We start from the raw sequence: 21,349 nt of genomic DNA on the forward strand, positions 1-21,349 counted from the left end.
CAAGAAAGATCAGAGCAAGCAGGAATCATATATTGACCGCCCTGGATCGAGGCAGCTAGGACACAGCCAATGCATGTGATGTTCTAAAACAGTTGCCAATAAAGACAGTTGTCTTTGATTCAATATTTTATTGCAAAGTTTTATTTTGTATCACGAAACTAAAGTTTCTCTAGACTGCAGGAAGATGATGCCGTTGTTGTGCTATTAAAATAGCGGATTATGAATTTATATCTAAACATAAACAGCTCGTATTTTTGCTGTTCTCATTTCTGTGACACTTGCGCTGCTGCTCTTAACCCAACAACATCATTTTAGACTTTAAACTAAACGGTACAGAAAAAATACAGCAGAGGTGCTATAGCCTACCTATGTCTAAAACAACAGTGATGTTTTTATAAACGAATAGATGGTAAACAGTTTAAACAACTTTTAAGAAGAGATGCTGCCTTTCGCTGTAGACTAGTTTGACTTTAAACTGCGGAGTTTGATCGGTCTATGATGTCAAAAGCACCACCAGATGCAATGAGAGAACAGACAACTCGGTAACACTTTTGGGACCAATTCTCACTTTTAAGTAGTTTCTTTTTAGCTTACATATTGGCTGTTTATTAGTGCTTATAAAGGACATATTAATGCCATGTTTAATTTTAATTAGCAGTAAATTGGGAGTTTACTGAGGCAAAAGTCATAGTTAATAATCAATAAGTATTCCCCATACTGTACTAATGTGTAACCGACAACTCTGTATGCTTTTGAATCATTTTTGTGGTACTTTAATTTCATACAACAACCAATCTTCACAGTGCTTTAAATTGAAAGTTCAAGAGGTAATGAAAAACCTGTCAATATTTGGTCTAAACCTGTATGAATTTCTTTGTTCTGCTGATCACAAATGAAGAAATGACGGTAAGCACATAGTTGACAGCACCCATTGACTTCCATAGTAGGACATGCAAATACTATAGAAGTCAACAGTGTGCTTTCCGATCCCATACTGCTCTCTCCTCCATGTAATTTCCTGTCCTCTCCTAAAAAACTCACTGTTAAACAAAAGCAAAAACTGGCCAAAAAATATAACTTAAAAAAGTAACACAAAATGTGTTGTTTAAATAATAACACAGAAATGGGTGGATTCTGTGACAATGCATTTAGTGTGTTGTCCCAGAATCAACACTAATGTCATGTTTTTAACACATCTGTTCTAAGAGTGCATCAAACACACCTTATCATAAATACAGCAGGGATAAACATCTTCACTGTTGACATCATCATACTGGTAATTTACAAGTAATGTTACAACTTCACACATTACCAGGACTGATTTACCAGTATTTTTTAAAAGGTCCTGTTCACACATGATCACATAACAATAATTTACCAGTAAAGACCGTATATGTATAAGAAGCAGGCTTCATTTAACTACAGTAAGCAGATGATTTAATTCTGGTAACTTTGAAATAAATATTGTATCTTTAAAATGCACAAGACAGCAACTAGACGATACTATGATGTTAATTTCTTCATTCTTAGTGATGCTAAATGTATAGTTGTCACACATTGTTTAAAAGAATGACTTGAGTATGGCTTTGGTGGTGTATGAGTGAGACTTACCAGAGTTAGTTGTCGTATCTTGGCTTGTAATTGATGTAGGAGTTGGAGTTGGTGATATGATATCTGTTATTCATAAAACATAAAAAATATATATATATATATATATTACTTTTCTTTACACACACACGCACGCACGCACGCACACACGCACACACACACACACACACACACACACACACACTCTGGTTTCCATGTTTTGTGGGGACATTCCATAGACGTAATGCATTTTATACTGTACAAACTGTATATTCTATTCCCCTTACCTACCCCATTCCCTAACCCCAACCATCACAGAAACCATTCTGCTACTTCACATTTTCAATAAACATCATTTTGTTAGATTTATAAGCTTGTTTCCTCATGGGGACATCAAAATGTCCCCACAAGGTCACAAAAACAGTGGTATTTCTATCTTTGTGGGGACAATTGGTCCCCACAACGTGATAATTACCAGGTACACACACACACACACACACACACACACACACACATACATTATATATATATCTATTATCTATTGAACTATTTTCTATTTTCTAAGTATAGCTTTAAAAACCATAGTAATCATGGTGAAGGTACTGTTTGGCCAACGTAAAAATGAACACACGGTTAATGTTTGGTGGGCCAGCGTAGGGTTGGGCGATGTCCCCTAAATTGGAAGTGGATGATGGTTACGTTAAACCATCGCAATGGACGATGATATCTTTAGGCAGGGGAGGGGGCTATTTTAATTTTTCGTTATTATATAATTATTATTCATTATTTAACTTTATTACTTCCACTTAAGAAGAGTTGTGCACTTTTTATTTTAATATATATTTTAACATAAATACTATTTTGTACTTAAAAGCTATAATTTAATTTTTGTACTAACCCAACTAATGACTCTTTCCTATAGGTTGCACATAAGGGGGAAAAGTTGCTTTATTCCACTCAAGAAGAGTTGTGCACTTTTAAGCACTTTTTAATATGTTTACATAAATATTTTTTTTTCTATTTAAAACTATAATTTTTTATTTTACTAACCCAGCGACTCCTCCGCCCTTTCCAATAGGTTGCACGTAAATATCTGTGCATATGTGCCACAAGTACTCCGTCAGAGCGGGTCTTCACCCCGCGGGGAGCAAACAGCACTTCAATCCGCAGCTTATTAAAACTAAACTAAGTGAACAAGTTGGTATTTCTGGACATCAAAATTTAAGCATGGTCTGTGTATGTTAATCCCGCGTTTTGGTAGGAGTGTTGTTCCCGTTTTCTTGTTCTTGGCGTTCGCTGAATTCTGGGTTTATATCTTAAACTGCCGCTTCAGTGCAGTATAGCCGCAGACCTATGTAACAATATGCAAGATCTCCCGAGACACTACAATAGGCTTCTAATAAATTATTAATATGGGCTGTTTTCTTGTAAAAAATTAAATATTTTAAGTTAAATGTACAACATGTAAAAAGACAAGATTCTAGAAATGTCAAGACCAAATGCCAGACAGGATTTTTCACAGACTAACACACGTCACGTCTCAGGCATAGACTACAGTATTTAAAATAGCATATATGCATTAGTTATAATTTCAATTTAATTTATAGAGCAATTCCCTCAAAGATTTTAGGTTAACTACAGTCTATGAAAGAGAGTTTGTCTATGTCGCCTCGCAGCGGAGGGGGTGGGGGCGTGGCATCACGATGGTGTCTCTCCATCATGATGTCAGTCAACCTTCTTGATGGACGATGTTATCGTCCATCCGCACAACCCTAGGCCAGCGTGAGGTTTTCTTTTTTGCAGTAAAAAGCTCAAAAAAAGAACTGCCTATCGTTGTATGGACTCTTACTTGTGATTTTGTAATCATTATAGTAGAAACACAACAAGGGACACGTGTGATAAACTTATCAATGTTTGTTTACAGCCGCCGCCATTACTCCCTCATGTGTTGATCATGAAAGCAGTACATTGTGTGCACACGCGAGTGATCCTGTGTTTAATAAACTTGCTGTGCGGAGATATACGCTTAGACGCAACTAAATAAGGATTGTACTGTTTGCAATCTCGTATTTTATAAGAATACCAAAAAGCGCGTCTAATTTCCTGACTCGTGTGTTTGTGTATGTGCGTTCCAGTTGCGTGAACTGTTTGACGGAAGGACAAAGAAAACACTCGCATCTGGAGACACATATACGCAAGTAAATAAGGATTTAGATGTCATGTTTGGTGCACTCGGATGAAACAACATAAAATGGAGAGACTGGATTGTGTATCCATTGACTGCAGGAGGCACGAGTTATGCACACGGATTTCTCTGCTCGTTCACTTCAATGGCACGGGATGTGGCGATCTCATCTCATTACAGATAAACACACTGCAAAAAATTATGTGTTTATTTTTTACACATTGTGTGTGTCATGCCATTTAAGGGGATAACCCCTTAAATGGCATGACATACACAATGTGTAAAAAATTAACACATCATCTTTTGCAGTGCAGGTAACAGGAGAAAGACGGTACCTCTCCTCCTTCTCATACAGTTTACACCGAATTACAATGTCTGTTTTCATTCTCACTTACATCATTTAAAAGCAGACATTCCAAGCATTATGTAGACATGTATCTTTTGTTTCTATGACAAATATTCGTTAAGTTACAGTTTATTTTTCTGACGCGTTTCTGAAAGGACTTCACTGGGGGAGAGAGAACAAAACGCGCATCATGTTTATTTTCTTAATTTTGCGAAAAGCACAACATTCTGTTTTTATTGGGAGTGGACAGAAAAAAACTAGACACTTCAACGTTTTAAATGATGTATTAATCATATCTATATGTCAAAAATCAGCAGAGTAATCGAAGTCTCTTTGCGAAGTGATTGAAAAATAAAGAGTTTGCGGCACCCGCGCCGCAGTCAACCCCAGAGTGTTAAACACAGATTCACCATGCTCAGTGACTCAGTGCGCCATTGAGGTTCTGTTTTAGCCCCGCCCAAATAATCCTCAACACAGAAATGTGAACAAACTGTTTAACGGTGTAACTCCACAATTCAGTGCTACATAGTTCACCATCTTTGTGACATGTTTCAGCAATACATTTCTAATATTTTATAATGTGTTAAAACGATTTTCTGAAATGACTTCATACGGACTTTAAATTTCCCTTTTCGTTTCCCCCCATTTGCCTCTTTCTCGCCTCTCTCTCCTCTTGTGGATCAACCCTTACTTTGTTACTTTTCACATTGTATCTATTTTTTCTTTCTTTTCATGTTGCTTTATATCTGGGGTACACTCAAAAAATAATTCATTAGATTAACTCAATAAAATTGTGGGCAGGATTTCCATCCAATATGAATGTGTACCCCTAATAAAAAACTGCTTTTCACAATAAAAATATATTGAGTTGGTCCAACTCAATTTAAAGTAAATGGCAATACTCAATTAGTTGCCTCAACTCAATTTAGTGTAGTTTGAATAACTCAATTTAGCGTAGTTTGAATAACTCAATGTAGTGTAGTCTGAAGAACTCAATTCTGTTATTTTATATATAACGTTTTTATATCACACTAATTAGCATAAGCACATGTTAGCATGCTAATAATAATAACATATGATACTTTGGATGAGCATGTGAGAAGAGACTGATCTCCAAACAGGCATAAACACTGTTAATGCTTATTGAGAGAAATATGTCACATCCACAACCTAACCACAAGCGCCACTCTTCTGCACGATGGTAACCAAACAATTTGAAAAAAATATAACACAAACGCTTCTAAATCAATAAGATAAACGGACATTTAACACTATTAAGTCTTTCTCTTTACCTAAAAATGCATAAAATAACACTTATTTAAAAAAATTACTCTCCAAAAGCAGTTGCATGCAAAGCATGCTGGGAAATTCTTTTTCCAGAACCCAAACACAAACTAATTGTGTTAACGCAATTAAAAAAAATCAATAAATTATTGTACATATTTTTTTTGTTATACTAATTAAATATATATACTTATTGCTCTTAATAAGGTATTTTACATTTATTGAACACAATTTTAATGTGTCATTTCTAAGAAGGGCTTGAATCATTTTGAACCATGGGTCCTGGAGGGCCACTGTCCTGCACAGTTTATTTTCAACTCTAATCAAACACACCTGCATTTCATTTCCAAGTAATCCTGAAGACTGTTTAAGTTTTATTAGTCTATTATCTTCTTGTTTATCATCTTGATATTTCTCCTCTGTTTTTCTTTTATGTTGTTCTCATCGTACGCTCTCCTCAAAGGCTTTTCAATTGTGTTTCTAAACATATTTTCTTCTTTTATTTTTAAATAACAAGATTAAAGAATAAACTTAGATTCAAAACGTGATTGATCTTTATAAGTAATGCTTCACCAGAATCTGTTTTGTCTGCTTTCCTTAGTCAAAATAATGTTAACTGCACAACTTTCGGACAGGTTTACAAAAAGATTATAATTAGTGATAGAGAAAATCTTTAACATGACTTTGCTTTAATTGTGTATGAGTGAAACTTACCCACACTGATAACATCATAGCTTGTATTAGCACTATAGAGTACATCTTCAACTGCAGTATCATTGGGTAGGGAGGAGAATGATGCATCCATCTCTGTAACGATTGATCCTTTCCTACAACAAGAAAGAGAAGACTAATGGGCTCATGTTTTTCAATTAACTGTGTGATGAATCCTGTTATTTGCAGTGAAAAACGCTTTACTCTAATGCACAAATGATATTTACATAAAGAAACAACTTTGAATTACACATAAATATTGTTGTTTAAAAATAAAACACTTACGTGAACCGTATAATTATCAGTCTAAGGAAATATATAAATTTACTCCTCAAGACTGCCTCAAACTGTAGAAAAAGCACATTAAGTTTCAACTGCGGACTGTAACACAGAAACACTTCATAATGAACTCAATTACTGAAAAATGAACTGACAGATTTTTTTGTGTTATAACTCCGGTTTCACAGACAAGGTTTAAGTGTAGTCCTAGACTAAGACACATGTTGGAGCTATCTTATCTGAAAATAACTTTAAATTACAGATCTTAAAATATGCCAGTTTCTTTGATTTGTCTCAAGATACACACCAGTAACATTTTTATCTAAGGCAGGTTTATAAAAGATGTTTAAATGCTTTAATTTAACTAAGACCTAGTCATGGCTTTGGCTAAACATTGTTTGTAAAACCAGGGGCCTCATTTATAAAATGCTGCGTAAAAACCATAATAAATTTTATCTTACGATCATTTAACAAAAATGCGTACGTGTGATTCATAAACCAAACGTACGCGCAGAAAACGCGCGTACCCCTTTCAACTCCATAAATCAGAAATTAACTTGAACTTGTGCGCGCATCCGAGCAGTTTCAGATCTCCGCCTTTAAACGATGCGTAATTAATGTCAGACATATAAAAAGTGCTTGTCAATGTTTAAACCCAATTTCAAACAGCAAGAATGGCTTATATTTCCAAAAACCTACAGCAATCAGACAAGCAACAGTGCGTACGTCTGCTCAGACCCTGACGTGGCGCTAAGCACTTTTCCACGTCAAAGACGGTTTTTATAAATATGGACGTTGCCGTGGATTTTCGGCACACTTTACGATCAAATCTGTGCATACGCAGGCTCTATAAATGAGGCCCCTGGCCATAAAACAAAAAGTTTTAATAGTAACAATGTCTAAATTATAGTGCACATTCAAGTTCTAGTTGCTCTTCTGTTTAATGTATTTTATATTATTTTGTATTGAGTTTCTTCTTTAAAACTGTTTTAAGTGTTGGTGTAGCACTGTACCTCAATTATCATGTTTTTTTCCCGACTTTTATAAGCATCAGAAGATCGGTCTGCCAGTTCTGAGATAAAAGTTTCTTGTGTTATCATTTTGATACGGACTGTGTATGGTTTTGTTGTGGTTGTTGGTGCTTGTGATGTGGTTGTTGGTGCTTGTGTTGTGGTTGTTGGTGCTTGTGTTGTGGTTGTTGATGCTTTTGTTGTGGTTGTTGGTGCTTGTGTTGTGGTTCTTGATGCTTGTGTTGTGGTTGTTGGTGCTTGTGTTGTGGTTGTTGGTGCTTGTGTTGTGGTTGTTGGTGCTTTTGTTGTGGTTGTTGGCGCAGCTATTATGGTGGTTGGGGCTTGGGTTGTGGTTGTTGATGCTTTTGTTGTGGTTGTTGGTGCAGCTGTAGTGGTTGTTTCTGTAGATGTTGTGGTTGTTGGGGCTTGTGTTGTGGTTGTTGGTGCAGCTGTTGTGGTTGTCGGTTCAACTCTCGTGGTTGTTGGTGCAGCTGTCGTGGTTGTTGGTGCAGCCGTTGTGGTGGTTGGTGCAGCTGTTGAGGTTGTTGGTCCAGCTGTCGTGGTTGTTGGTGCAACCGTTGTGGTGGTTGGTGCAGCTGTTGAAGTTGTTGGTCCAGCTGTTGTGGTTGTTGGTGCAGCTGTTGTGCTTGTTGGTGCAGCTGTTGTGGGTGCTACTGTTGTGGTTGTTGGTGCAGCTGTTGTGGTTGTTGGTGCAGCTGCCGTGGTTGTTGGTGCAGCTGTTTTGGTTGTTGGTGCAGCTGTTGTGGTTGTTGGTGCAGCTGTTGTGTTAGTTGATGCAACTGTTGTGGTTGTTGGTGCAGCTGTCATGGTTGTTGGTACAGCTGTTGTGGTTGATGGTTCAAGTGTCGTGGATGTTGGTGCAACTGTCATGGTTGTTTGTGCAGCTGTTGTGGTTGTTAATGCAGCTGTTGTCGTTGTTGGTGCAAGTTTTGTGGTTGTTGGTGCAACTATTGTGGTTGTTGGTGCAACTGTCGTGGTTGTTGTTGCAACTGTTGTGGTTGTTGGTGCTTGTGTTGTTGTTGCAGCTGTTGGGGTTATTGGTGAAGCTGTCATGGTTGTTGGTGTTTGGGTTGTGGTGGTTGTTGCAACTGTCGTGGTTCTTGGTGCAACTGTTGTGGTTGTTGGTGCTTGTGTTGTGGTTGTTGATGCTTGTGTTGTGTTTTTTGGTGCAGCTGTCATGGTTGTTGATGCAGCTGTAATGGTTGTTGGTCCGTGTGTTGTGGTTGGTGGTTCAAATGTCATGGTTGTTGGTGCAGCTGTTGTGGTTGTTGGTGCAACTGTCATGGTTGTTGGTGCAGCTGTTGTGGTTGTTGGTGAAGCTGTCGTGGTTGTTGGTGCAACTGTTGTGGTTGTTGGTGCAACTGTCTTGGTTGTTGGTGTTTGGGTTGTGGTTGTTGGTGCAACTGTCGTGGTTGTTGGTGCAACTGTTGTGGATGTTGGTGCAGCTGTCATAGTTTTCGGTGCAGCTGTTGTGGTTGTTGGTGCTTGTGTTGTGGTTGTTGGTGCTTGTGTTGTGGTTGTTGGTGCTTGTGTTGTGGTTGTTGGTACAACTGTTGTGGTTGTTGGTGCAGATGTCTTGGTTGTTGGTGTTTGGGTTGTGGTTGTTGGTGCAACTGTCATGGTTGTTGGTGCAACTGTCGTGGTTGTTGGTCCGTGTGTTGTGGTTGGTGGTTCAAATGTCATGGTTGTTGGTGCAGCTGTTGTGGTTGTTGGTGCAACTGTCATGGTTGTTGGTGCAGCTGTTGTGGTTGTTGGTGCAGCTGTTGTGGTTGTTGATGCAGATGTCGTGGTTGTTGGTGCAACTGTCGTGGTTTGTGGTGCAACTGTTGTGGTTGTTGGTGCTTGTGTTGTTGTTGTTGGTGCAGTCGTTGTGGATGTTGGTGCAGCTGTCGTGGTTTTTGGTGCAGCTGTTGTGGTTTTTGGTGCTTGTGTTGTGGTTGTTGGTGCTTGTGTTGTGGTTGTTAGTGCTTGTGTTGTGGTTGTTGGTGCTTGTGTTGTGGTTGTTGGCGCAGCTATTGTGGTTGTTGGGGCTTGGGTTGTGGTTGTTGGTGCTTTTGTTGTGGTTGTTGGTGCAGCTGTAGTGGTTGTTTCTGTAGATGTTGTGGTTGTTGGTGCAGCTGTTGTGGTTGTCGGTGCAACTGTCGTGGTTGTTGGTGCAGCTGTCGTGGTTGTTGGTGCAGCTGTCGTGGTTGTTGGTGCAGCCGTTGTGGTGGTTGGTGCAGCTGTTGTGGGTGCAACTTTTGTGGTTGTTGGTGCAGCTGTTGTGGTTGTTGGTGCAGCTGCCGTGGTTGTTGGTTTTTGTGTTGTGGTTGTAAGTGCAGCTGTTGTGTTAGTTGATGCAACTGTTGTGGTTGTTGGTGCAGCTGTCATGGTTGTTGGTACAGCTGTTGTGGTTGTTGGTTCAACTGTTGTGGTTGTTGGTGCAGCTGTTGTGGTTATTGGTGCAGATGTCATGGTAGTTGGTGCAGTTGTAGTGGTAGTTGGTGCAATTGTTGTGGTTGTTGGTGCAGCTGTTGTGGTTGTTGGTTCAACTGTTGTGGTAGTTGGTGTATCTGTCGTGTTTGTTGGTGCAGTTGTAGTGGTAATTGGTGCAGCTGCCGTGGTTGTTGGTTCTTGTGTTGTGGTTGTAAGTGCAGCTGTTGTGTTAGTTGATGCAACTGTTGTGGTTGTTGGTGCAGCTGTCATGGTTGTTGGTACAGCTGTTGTAGTTGATGGTTCAAGTGTCGTGGTTGTTGGTGCAACTATTGTGGGTTTTGGTGCAGTTGTAATGGTAGTTGGTGCAACTGTTGTGGTTGTTGGTGCAGCTGTTGTGGTTGTTGGTTCAACTGTTGTGGTAATTGGTGCATCTGTCTTGGTTGTTTGTGCAGTTTTAGTGGTAGTTGGTGCAGCTGTTGTGGTTGTTGGCGCAGCTGTTGTGGTTGTTGCTGTTTGTGTTGTGGAAGGTGGTGCTTGTGTTGTGGTTGTTTTTGCAGCTATAATGGTTGTTGGTTTAGCTGTCGTGGTTGTTGGGACTTTTGTTGTAGATGTTGGTCCTTTTGTTTTGGTTGTTGGTGCAATAGTTGTGGTTGATGGTACAGCTGTTGTGGTTGTTGGTGCAGTTGTCTTGGTTGTTGGTGCTTGTGTTGTGGTTGTTGGTCCAACTGTCGTTGTTGTTAGTGCTTGTGTTGTTGTTGTCGGTGCAGGCGTTTTGGATGTTGGTGCAGCTGTCGTGGTTGATGGTGCAGCTGTCGTGGTTGTTGGTGCAGCTGTCGTGGTTGTTGGGGCATCTGTCGTGGTTGTTGGTGCAGCTGTTGTGGTTGTTGGTGCAGCTGTCGTGTTTGTTGGTGCAACTGTTGTGGTTGTTGGTGCAGCTGTCGTGGTTGTTGGTGCAGCTGTCATGGTTGTTGGTGCAACTGTTGTGGTTGTTGGTGGAGCTGTCGTGGTTGTTGGTGTTTGGGTTGTGGTTTTTGGTGCAACTGTTGTCGTTTTTGGTGCAACTGTTGTCTTTGTTGGTGCAGCTGTTGTGGTTGTTGGTGCATCTGTCGTGGTTGTTGGAGCAGTTGTAGTGGTAGTTGGTGCAACTGTCGTGGTTGTTGGTGCAGCTGTTGTGGTTGTTGGTTCAACTGTTGTGGTTGTTGGTGCATCTGTCGTGGTTGTTGGTGCAGATGTTGTGGTTGTTGGTGCTTGTGTTGTTGTTGTTGGTGCAGCCGTTGTGGATGTTGGTGCTTTTGTTGTGGTTGTTGGCGCAGCTATTGTGGTTGTTGGGGCTTGGGTTGTGGTTGTTGGTGCAGCTGTAGTGGTTGTTTCTGTAGCTGTTGTGGTTTTTGGGGCTTGTGTTGTGGATGTTGGTGCAACTGTCATGGTAGTTGGTGCAACTGTCGTGGTTGTTTGTGCAGCTGTTGTGGTTGTTAATGCAGCTGTTGTGGTTGTTGGTGCAACTGTTGTGGTTGTTGGTTCAGGTGTTGTGGTTGTTGGTGCAACTTTCATGGTAGTTGGTGCAACTGTCGTGGTTGTTGGTGCAACTGTTGTGGTTGTTAGTGCAGCTTTTCTGGTTGTTGGTTCAACTGTTGTGGTAGTTGGTTCAACTGTTGTGGTTGTTGGTGCATCTGTCATGGTTGTTGGTGCAGTTTTCGTGGTTGTTTTTGTTTTAGCTGTTGTGGTTGTTTGTGCAACTGTTGTGGTTGTTGATGCAACTGTTGTGGTTATTGGTGGAGCTGTCGTGGTTGTTGGTGTTTGGGTTGTGGTTGTTGGTGCAACTGTTGTGGTTGTTTGTGCAACTGTTGTGGTTGTTGGTTCAACTGTCGTGGCTGTTGGTGCTTGTGTTGTTGTTGCATCTTTCGTGGTTGTTGGTTCATCTGTTGTGGTTGTCGGTGCATCTGTTTTGGTAGTTGGTGAAACTGTAGTGGTTGTTGGTGCAGATGTTGTGGTTGTTGGTGGAGCTGTTGTGGTTGTTGGTGCTACTGTCATGGTTGTTGGTGCAGCTGTCGTGGTTGTTGTTGCAGCTGTTGTGGTTGTTGGTCCAGTTGTTGTGGTTGTTGGTGTTTGTGTTGTCATTGTTAGTGCAACTGTAGGGGTTGTTGGTGCTTGTGTTGTGGTTGTTGGTGCAGCTGTTGTGGTTGTTGGTGCTTTTGTTGTGGTTGTTGGTGCAACTGTAGTGGTTGTTGGTGCACCTGTCGTGGTTGTTGGTTCAGCTGTAGTGGTTGTTGGTTCAGCTGTTGTGGTTGTTGGTGCTTGTGTTGTGGTGGTTGGTGCAGCTGTAGTGGTTGTTGGTTCAGCTGTAGTGGTTGTTGGTTCAGCTGTTGTGGTTGTTGGTGCAGCTGTCGTGGTTGTTGGTGCTTGTGTTGTGGTTGTTGATGCTTGTGTTGTGGTTGTTGGTGCAACTGTTGTGGTTGTTGGTGCAGCTGTAGTGGTTGTTGGTGCAGCTGTAGTGGTTGTTGGTGCAGCTGTTGTGGTTGTTGGTGCAGCTGTTGTGGTTGTTGGTGCAGCCGTTGTGGATGTTGGTGCAGATGTTGTGGTTGTTGGTGCAGCTGTTGTGGTTATTGGTAGAGCTGTCATGGTTGTTGGTGTTTGGGTTGTGGTTGTTGGTGCAACTGTTGTGGTTGTTTGTGCAGTTGTTGTGGTTGTTGGTGCAGCTGTTGTGGTTATTGTTGCTTGTGTTGTGGTTGTTGGTCCAACTGTCCTGGTTGTTGGTCCAACTTTCATGGTTGTTGGTGCAACTGTTGTGGTTGTTGGTGCTACTGTCGTGGTTATTGGTGCAGATGTCGTGGTTGTTGGTGCAGCCATTGTGGATTTTTGTGCAGCTGCCGTGGTAGTTGGTGCAACTGTCGTGGTTGTTGGTGCAGCTGTTGTGGTTGTTGGTGCAACTGTCGTGGATGTTGTTGCAACTGTCGTGGTTGTTTGTGGAGCTGTTGTGGTTGTTGGTGCAGCCGTTGTGCTTGTTGATGCAACCGTTGTGGTTGTTGATGCAACTATTGTGGTTGTTGGTGCTTGTGTTGTTGGTGCAGCCGTTGTGGATGTTGGTGCAGTTGTCTTGGTTGTTGCTGTTTGGGTTGTGGTTGTTGGTGCAACTATTGTGGTTGTTGGTACAGTTGTAGTGGTAGTTGGTGCAACTGTCGTGGTTGTTGGTGCAGCTGTTGTGGTTGTTGGTTCAACTGTTGTGGTTGTTGGTGCATCTGTCGTGGTTGTTGGTGCAGATGTTATGGTTATTGGTGCTTGTGTTGTTGTTGCAGCCGTTGTGGATGTTGGTGCAGCTGTCGTGGTTGTTGGTGCTTGTGTTGTGGTTGTTGGTGCTTTTGTTGTGGTTGTTGGCGCAGCTATTGTGGTTGTTGGTGCAACTGTTGTGGTTGTTGGTGAAGGTGTTGTGGTTGTTGGGGCAACTTTCATGGTAGTTGGTGCAACTGTCGTGGTTGTTGGTGCAACTGTTGTGGTTGTTGGTGCAACTGTTGTGGTTGTTGGTGCAGGTGTTGTGGTTGTTGGTGCAAATTTCATGGTAGTTGGTGCAACTGTCGTGGTTGTTGGTGCAGCTGTTGTGGTTGTTGGTGCAACTGTTGTGGTTGATGGTGCAGGTGTTGTGGTTGTTGGTGCAACTTTCATGGTAGTTGGTGTAACTGTCGTGGTAATTGGTGCAACTGTCGTGGTTGTTGGTGCAACTGTCGTGGTTGTTGGTGCAACTGTCGTGGTTGTTGGTGCAACTGTCGTGGTTGTTGGTGCAGCTGTTGTGGTTGTTAATGCAGCTTTTGTGGTTGTTGGTGCAACTGTTGTGGTTGTTAATGCAGCTGTTGTGGTTGTTGGTGCAACTATTGTGGTTGTTGGTGAAGGTGTTGTGGTTGTTGGGGCAACTTTCATGGTAGTTGGTGCAACTGTCGTGGTTGTTGGTGCAACTGTTGTGGTTGTTGGTGCAACTGTTGTGGTTGTTGGTGCAGGTGTTGTGGTTGTTGGTGCAAATTTCATGGTAGTTGGTGCAACTGTTGTGGTTGTTGGTGCAGCTGTTGTGGTTGTTGGTGCAACTGTTGTGGTTGATGGTGCAGGTGTTGTGGTTGTTGGTGCAACTTTCATGGTAGTTGGTGCAACTGTCGTGGTTGTTGGTGCAACTGTCGTGGTTGTTGGTGCAACTGTCATGGTTGTTGGTGCAACTGTTGTGGTTGTTGATGCAACTGTCGTGGTAGTTGGTGCAACTGTCGTGGTTGTTGGTGCACCTGTTGTGGTTGTTGGTTCAACTGTTGTGGTAGTTGGTTCAATTGTTGTGGTTGTTGGTGCATCTGTCATGGTTGTTGGTGCAGATTTCGTGGTTGTTGTTGCAGCTGTTGTGGTTGTTTGTGCAACTGCTGTGGTTGTTGATGCAACTGTCGTGGTTGTTGGTGCAGCTGTTGTGGTTCTTGGTGCTTGTGTTGTTGTTGTTGGTGCAGCCGTTGTGGATGTTGGTGCAGTTGTCTTGGTTGTTGCTGTTTGGGTTGTGGTTGTTGGTGCAACTGTCGTGGATGTTGGTGCAACTGTTGTGGTTGTTGGTGCTTGTGTTGTTGTTGTTGGTGCTTGTGTTGTTGTTGTTGGTGCAGCCGTTGTGGATGTTGGTGCAGCTGTCGTGGTAGTTGGTTCAACTGTTGTGGTTGTTGGTGCAGCTGTTGTGGTTGTTGGTGCAGCCATTGTGGATGTTTGTGCAGCTGTCGTGGCAGTTGGTGCAACTGCCGTGGTTGTTGGTGCAGCTGTTGTGGTTATTGGTGCAGATGTTGTTGTAGTTGGTGGAGTTGTAGTGGTAGTTGGTGCAATTGTCGTGGTTGTTGGTGCAGCTGTAGTGGTTGTTGGTGCAACTGTTGTGGTTGTTGGTGCTTGTGTTCTTGTTGTTGGTGCAGGCATTGTGGATGTTGGTGCAGTTGTCTTGGTTGTTGGTGTTTGGGTTGTGGTTGTTGGCGTAACTGTCGTGGTTGTTGGTGCAGTTGTCTTGGTTGTTGGTGTTTGGGTTGTGGTTGTTGGTGCAACTGTCATGGTTGTTGGTGCAGCCGCTGTGGATGTTGGTGCAGATGTTGTGGTTGTTGGTGCAGCTGTTTTAGTTGTTGGAGCTACTGTCGTGGTTGTTAATGCAGCTGTTGTGGTTGTTGGTGCAACCATAGTGGTTGTTGATGCAACTATTGTGGTTGTTGTTGCTTGTGTTGTGGTTGTTGGTCCAACTGTCGTGGTTGCTGGTCCAACTGTCATGATTGTTGGTGCAACTGTCGTGGTTGTTGTTGCAATTGTAATGGTTGTTGGTGCAACTGTTGTGGTTGTTGGTGCAACTGTTGTGGTTGTTGGTGCAACCATCCTGGTTGTTGGTTCAACTGTTGTGGTTTTTGGTGCTTGTGTTCTTGTTGTTAGTGCAGGAGTTGTGGATGTTGGTGCAGTTGTCTTGGTTGTTGGTGTTTGGGTTGTGGTTGTTGGCGTAACTGTCGTGGTTGTTGGTGCAGTTGTCTTGGTTGTTGGTGTTTGGGTTGTGGTAGTTGGTTCAACTGTTGTGGTTGTTGGTGCATCTGTCGTGGTTGTTGGTGCAGCTGTTGTGTTTGTTGGTACAGCCATTATGGATGTTTGTGCAGCTGTCGTGGTAGTTTGTCCAACTGTCATGATTGTTGGTGCAGATTTCGTGGTTGTTGTTGTAACTGTTGTGGTTGTTGGTACAGCCATTGTGGATGTTTGTGCAGCTGTTGTGGTAGTTGGTGCAACTGTTGTGGTTGTTGGTGCAGCTGTTGTGGTTATTGGTGCAGACGTTGTGGTAGTTGGTGGAGTTGTAGTGGTAGTTGGTGCAATTGTTGTGATTGTTGGTGCAGCTGTTGTGGTTGTTGGTGCAGATGTCGTGCTTGGTGTTGCAACTGTTGTGGTTGTTGTTGCTTGTGTTGTGCTTGTTGGTGCAGTTGTTTTGGTTGTTGGTGCAGCTGTTGTGGTTGTTGGTGCAACTGTCGTGGTTGTTGGTGCTTGTGTTCTTGTTGTTGGTGCAGCCGTTGTGGATGTTGGTGCAGCTGTCTTTGTTGTTGGTTTTTGGGTTGTGGTTGTTGGTGCAACTGTCGTGGTTGTTGGTGCAACTGTTGTGGTTGTTGGTGCAACTGTTGTGGATGTTGGTGCATCTGTTGTGGTTATTGGTGCTTGTGTTGTGGTTGTTAGTGCAGCTGTCGTGGATGTTGGTGTTTGGGTTGTGGTTGTTGGTGCAACTGTCATGGTAGTTGGTGCAACTGTTGTGGTTGTTGGTCCAACTGTCGTGGTAGTTGGTTCAACTGTTGTGGTTGTAGGTACAGCTGTTGTGGTTGTTGGTGCAACTGTTGTGGTTGTTGGTGGAGCTGTCGTGGTTGTTGGTGTTTGGTTTGTGGTTGTTGGTGCAACTGTCATGGTAGTTGGTGCAACTGTCGTGGTTGTTGGTGCAACTGTTGTGGTTGTTTGTGCAGCTGTTGTGGTTGTTGTTGATTGTGTTGTGGTTGTTGGTGCAACTGTTGTGGTTGTTTGTGCAGCTGTTGTGGTTGTTGTTGATTGTGTTGTGGTTGTTGCTCCAACTGTCGTGGTTGTTGGTGCAGCTGTCCTGGTTGTTGGTGCATCTGTCGAGGTTGTTGGTGCAGCTGTTGTCGATGTTGGTGCAACTGTTGTGGTTGTTTGTGCAGCTGTTGTGGTTGTTGGTGCAGTTGTTGTGGTTGTTGGTGCTTGTGTTCTTGTTGTTAGTGCAGGAGTTGTGGATGTTGGTGCAGTTGTCTTGGTTGTTGGTGTTTGGGTTGTGGTTGTTGGCGTAACTGTCGTGGTTGTTGGTCCATTTGTCATGGTTGTTGGTGCATCTGTCGTGGTTGTTGGTGCAGCTGTTTGGGTTGTTGGTGCAGCCATTGTGGATGTTTGTGCAGCTGTCGTGGTAGTTGGTTCAACTGTTGTGGTTGTTGGTGCATCTGTCGTGGTTGTTGGTGCAGATTTCGTGGTTGTTGTTGCAACTGTTGTGGTTGTTGGTGCTTGTGTTCTTGTTGTTGGTGCAGGCATTGTAGATGTTGGTGCAGTTGTCTTGGTTGTTGGTGTTTGGGTTGTGGTTGTTGGTGCAACTGTCGTGGTTGTTGGTGCAGCTGTTGTGGTTGTTGGTGCAACTGTCGTGGTTGTTATTGCAACTGTTGTGGTTGTTGTTGCTTGTGTTGTGGTTGTTGGTGCAGTTGTTGTGGTTGTTGGTGCACCTGTCGTAGTTGTTGTTGCAACTGTTGTGGTTGTTGGTGCAACTGTTGTGGTTGTTGGTGCAAGCGTCGTGGTTGTTGGTGCAACTATTTTAGTTGTTGGTGCTTGTGTTCTTGTTGTTGGTGCAGCCATTGTGGATGTTGGTGCAGCTGTCTTGGTTGTTGGTGTTTGGGTTGTGGTTGTTGGTGCATCTGTCGTGGTTGTTGGTGTTTGGGTTGTGGTTGTTGGTGCAACTGTCGTGGTTGTTGGTGCAACTGTTGTGGTTGTTGGTGCAACTGTTGTGAATGTTTTTGCATCTGTCGTGGTTGTTGGTGCAACTGTTGTGGTTGTTGGTGCAAGCGTCGTGGTTGTTGGTGCAACTGTTGTGGTTGTTGGTGCTTGTGTTCTTGTTGTTGGTGCAGCCGTTGTGGATGTTGGTGCAACTGTCTTGGTTGTTGGTGTTTGGGTTGTGGTTGTTGGTGCAACTGTCGTGGTTGTTGGTGCAACTGTTGTGGTTGTTGGTGCAACTGTTGTGGATGTTGGTGCATCTGTCGTGGTTGTTGGTGCTTGTGTTGTGGTTCTTGATGCAGCTGTCGTGGTTGTTTGTGCAGCTGTCGTGGTTATTGTTGCTTGTGTTGTGGTTGTTGACGCTTGTGTTGTGGTTGGTGGTGCAGCTGTAGTTGTTGGTAAGGCTTGTGTTGTAGTTGTTGGTGCAGCTGTTGTGGTTGTTGGTGCAACTGTTGTGGTTGTTGTTGCTTGTGTTGTGGTTGTTGGTGCAGTTGTTGTGGTTGTTGGTGCACCTGTCGTAGTTGTTGTTGCAACTGTTCTTGTTGTTAGTGCAGGAGTTGTGGATGTTGGTGCAGTTGTCTTGGTTGTTGGTGTTTGGGTTGTGGTTGTTGGCGTAACTGTCGTGGTTGTTGGTCCATTTGTCGTGGTTGTTGGTGCATCTGTCGTGGTTGTTGGTGCAGCTGTTTGGGTTGTTCGTGCAGCCATTGTGGATGTTTGTGCAGCTGTCGTGGTAGTTGGTTCAACTGTTGTGGTTGTTGGTGCATCTGTCGTGGTTGTTGGTGCAGCTGTTGTGGTTGCTGGTACAGCCATTATGGATGTTTGTGCAGCTGTCGTGGTAGTTGGTCCAACTGTCATGATTGTTGGTGCAGATTTCGTGGTTGTTGTTGCAACTGTCGTGGTTGTTGGTGCAACTGTTGTGGTTGTTGGTGCAACCATCCTGGTTGTTGGTGCAACTGTTGTGGTTGTTGGTGCTTGTGTTCTTGTTGTTGGTGTAGGCATTGTGGATCTTGGTGCAGTTGTCTTGGTTGTTGGTGTTTGGGTTGTGGTTGTTGGTGCAACTGTCGTGGTTGTTGGTGCAGCTGATGTGGTTGTTGGTGCAACTGTCGTGGTTGTTATTGCAACTGTTGTGGTTGTTGTTGCTTGTGTTGTGGTTGTTGGTGCAGTTGTTGTGGTTGTTGGTGCACCTGTCGTAGTTGTTGTTGCAACTGTTGTGGTTGTTGGTGCAAGTGTCGTGGTTGTTGGTGCAACTGTTGTGGTTGTTGGTGCAACTGTTGTGGATGTTGGTGCATCTGTCGTGGTTGTTGGTCCAACTGTCATGATTGTTGGTGCAACTGTTTTGGTTTTTGGTGCTTGTGTTCTTGTTGATGGTGCAGGCGTTGTGGATGTTGGTGCAGTTGTCTTGGTTGTTGGCACAACTGTCGTGGTTGTTGGTGCAGCTGTTGTGGTTGTTCGTGCAGCCATTGTGGATGTTTGTGCAGCTGTCGTGGTAGTTAGTGCAACTGTTGTGGTTGTTGGTGCAGCTGTTGTGGTTGTTGGTGCAGCTGTGGTGGTTGTTGGTGCAGTTGTTGGTGCACCTGTCGTAGTTGTTGTTGCAACTGTCATGGTTGTTGGTGCAACTGTTGTGGTTGTTGGTGCAAGCGTCGTGGTTGTTGGTGCAACTGTTGTGGTTGTTGGTGCTTGTGTTCTTGTTGTTGGTGCAGCCGCTGTGGATGTTGGTGCAGCTGTCTTGGTTGTTGGTGTTTGGGTTGTGGTTGTTGGTGCAACTGTTGTGGTTGTTGGTGAACCTGTTGTGGTTGTTGGTGCAACTGTTGTGGATGTTGGTGCATCTGTCGTGGTTGTTGGTGCTTGTGTTGTGGTTGTTGGTGCAGCTGTCGTGAATGTTGGTGTTTGGGTTGTGGTTGTTGGTGCTACTGTCATGGTAGTTGGTGCAACTGTTGTGGTTGTTGGTGCAACTGATGTGGTAGTTCGTTCAACTGTTGTGGTTGTAGGTGCAGCTGTTGTGGTTGTTGGTGCAACTGTTGTGGTTGTTGGTGGAGCTGTCGTGATTGTTGGTGTTTGGTTTGTGGTTGTTGGTGCAACTGTCATGGTAGTTGGTGCAACTGTCGTGGTTGTTTGTGCAACAGTTGTGGTTGTTTGTGCAGCTGTTGTGGTTGTTGTTGATTGTGTTGTGGTTGTTGGTCCAACTGTCGTGGTTGTTGGTGCAGCTGTCCTGGTTGTTGGTGCATCTGTTGAGGTTGTTGGTGCAGCTGTTGTGGTTGTTGGTGCAACTGTTGTGGTTGTTTGTGCAGCTGTTGTGGTTGTTGGTGCAGTTGTTGTGGTTGTTGGTGCAGCTGTTGTGGTTGTTGTTGCTTGTGTTGTGGATGTTGGTCCAACTGTCGTGGTTGTTTGTCCAACTGTCATGATTGTTGGTGCAGCTGTCGTGGTTGTTGTTGCAACTGTTGTGGTTGTTGGTGCAACTATCCTGGTTGTTGGTGCAACTGTTTTGGTTGTTGGTAGTGGTGTTCTTGTTGTTGGTGCAGGCCTTGTGGATGTTGGTGCAGTTGTCTTGGTTGTTGGTGCAACTGTTGTGGTTGTTGGTGCAACTGTTGTGATTGTTGGTCCAATTGTCGTAGTTGTTGGTCCAACTGTCATGATTGTTGGTGCAGCTGTCGTGGTTGTTGTTGCAACTGTCGTGGTTGCTGGTCCAACTGTCATGATTGTTGGTGCAGCTGTCGTGGTTGTTGTTGCAACTGTCATGGTTGTTGGTGCAATTGTTGTGGTTGTTGGTGCAACCATCCTGGTTGTTGGTTCAACTGTTGTGGTTTTTGGTGCTTGTGTTCTTGTTGTTGGGGCAGGCGTTGTGGATGTTGGTGCAGTTGTTTTTGTTGTTGGCGCAACTGTCGTGGTTGTTGGTGCAACTGTTGTGGTTGTTGGTGCTTGTGTTGTGCTTGTTGGTGCACCCGTTGTGGATGTTGGTCCATTTGTCGTGGTTGTTTGTGCATCTGTCGTGGTTGTTGGTGCAGCTGTTGTGGTTGTTGGTACAGCCATTGTGGATGTTTGTGCAGCTGTCGTGGTAGTTGGTGCAACTGTTGTGGTTGTTGGTGCAGCTGTTGTGGTTATTGGTGCAGATGTTGTGGTAGTTGGAGGAGTTGTAGTGGTAGTTGGTGCAATTGTTGTAATTGTTGGTGCAGCTGTTGTGGTTGTTGGTGCAACTGTCGTGCTTGTTGGTGCAACTGTTGTGGTTGTTGTTGCTTGTGTTGTGCTTGTTGATGCAGTTGTTGTGGTGGTTGTTGGTGCAGCTGTTGTGGTTGTTGGTGCAACTGTCGTGGTTGTTGGTGCAACTGTTGTGGTTGTTGTTGCTTGTGTTGTGGTTTTTGGTGCAGTTGTTGTGCTTGTTGGTGCAGTTGTCGTTGTTGTTGGTGCAACCGTTGTGGTTGTTGATGCAAGCATCGTGGTTGTTGGTGCAACTGCTGTGGTTGTTGGTGCTTGTGTTATTGCTGTTGGTGCAGGTGTCTTGGTTGTTGGTGTTTGGGTTGTGGTTGTTGGTGCAGCCGCTGTGGATGTTGGTGCAGCCGCTGTGGATGTTGGTGCAGATGTTGTGGTTGTTGGTGCAGCTATTGTAGTTGTTGGTGCTACTGTCGTGGTTGTTAATGCAGCTGTTGTGGTTGTTGGTGCAACTGTTGTGGTTGTTGGTGCAACCGTCATGGTTGTTGGTGCAACTGTTGTTGTTGTTGGTGCAACTGTTGTTGTTGTTGGTGCAGCCGTTGTGGATGTTGGTGCATCTGTTGTGGTTGTTGGTGGAGCTGTCGTGGTTGTTGGTGCAGCTGTTGTGGTTGTTGGTGCAGCTGTTGTGGTTGTTGGTGGTGCTGTCGTGGTTGTTGGTGCAGATGTCATGGTTGTTGGTGCAGCTGTTGTGGTAGTTGGTTCAACTGTTGTGGTTGTTGGTGCATCTGTCGTGGTTGTTGGTGCAGCCATTGTGGATGTTTGTGCAGCTGTCGTGGTAGTTTTTGCAACTGTCGTGGTTGTTGGTGCAGCTGTTGTGGTTAT

General features: G+C 43.7%; 2 protein-coding genes across 2 annotated transcripts in view; both read right to left on the reverse strand.

Moving 5' to 3' along the window:
* Positions 1-6,179, reverse strand: part of LOC141281573 (uncharacterized) — a 34,920-nt gene extending 28,741 nt beyond the window's left edge. The window contains exon 1 of the mRNA XM_073813448.1: positions 6,117-6,179. Within this exon, the coding sequence (XP_073669549.1) occupies positions 6,117-6,179 (63 nt within the window). The remainder of the gene's footprint in view (positions 1-6,116) is intronic.
* On the reverse strand, positions 6,176-20,350 carry LOC135743679 (uncharacterized). The gene is made up of 5 exons (XM_073813451.1): positions 20,263-20,350; positions 15,633-15,798; positions 14,498-14,685; positions 8,615-9,540; positions 6,176-6,229 (listed from the first exon to the last, which is right to left on the reverse strand). Exons 1-5 carry the CDS (start codon positions 20,348-20,350, stop codon positions 6,176-6,178), a joined length of 1,422 nt encoding a protein of 473 aa, XP_073669552.1.
* Between the last annotated feature and the right edge of the window lie 999 nt (positions 20,351-21,349).

Source organism: Paramisgurnus dabryanus, chromosome 2, assembly GCF_030506205.2.
Source record: "Paramisgurnus dabryanus chromosome 2, PD_genome_1.1, whole genome shotgun sequence".
Classification (NCBI taxonomy): domain Eukaryota; kingdom Metazoa; phylum Chordata; class Actinopteri; order Cypriniformes; family Cobitidae; genus Paramisgurnus; species Paramisgurnus dabryanus.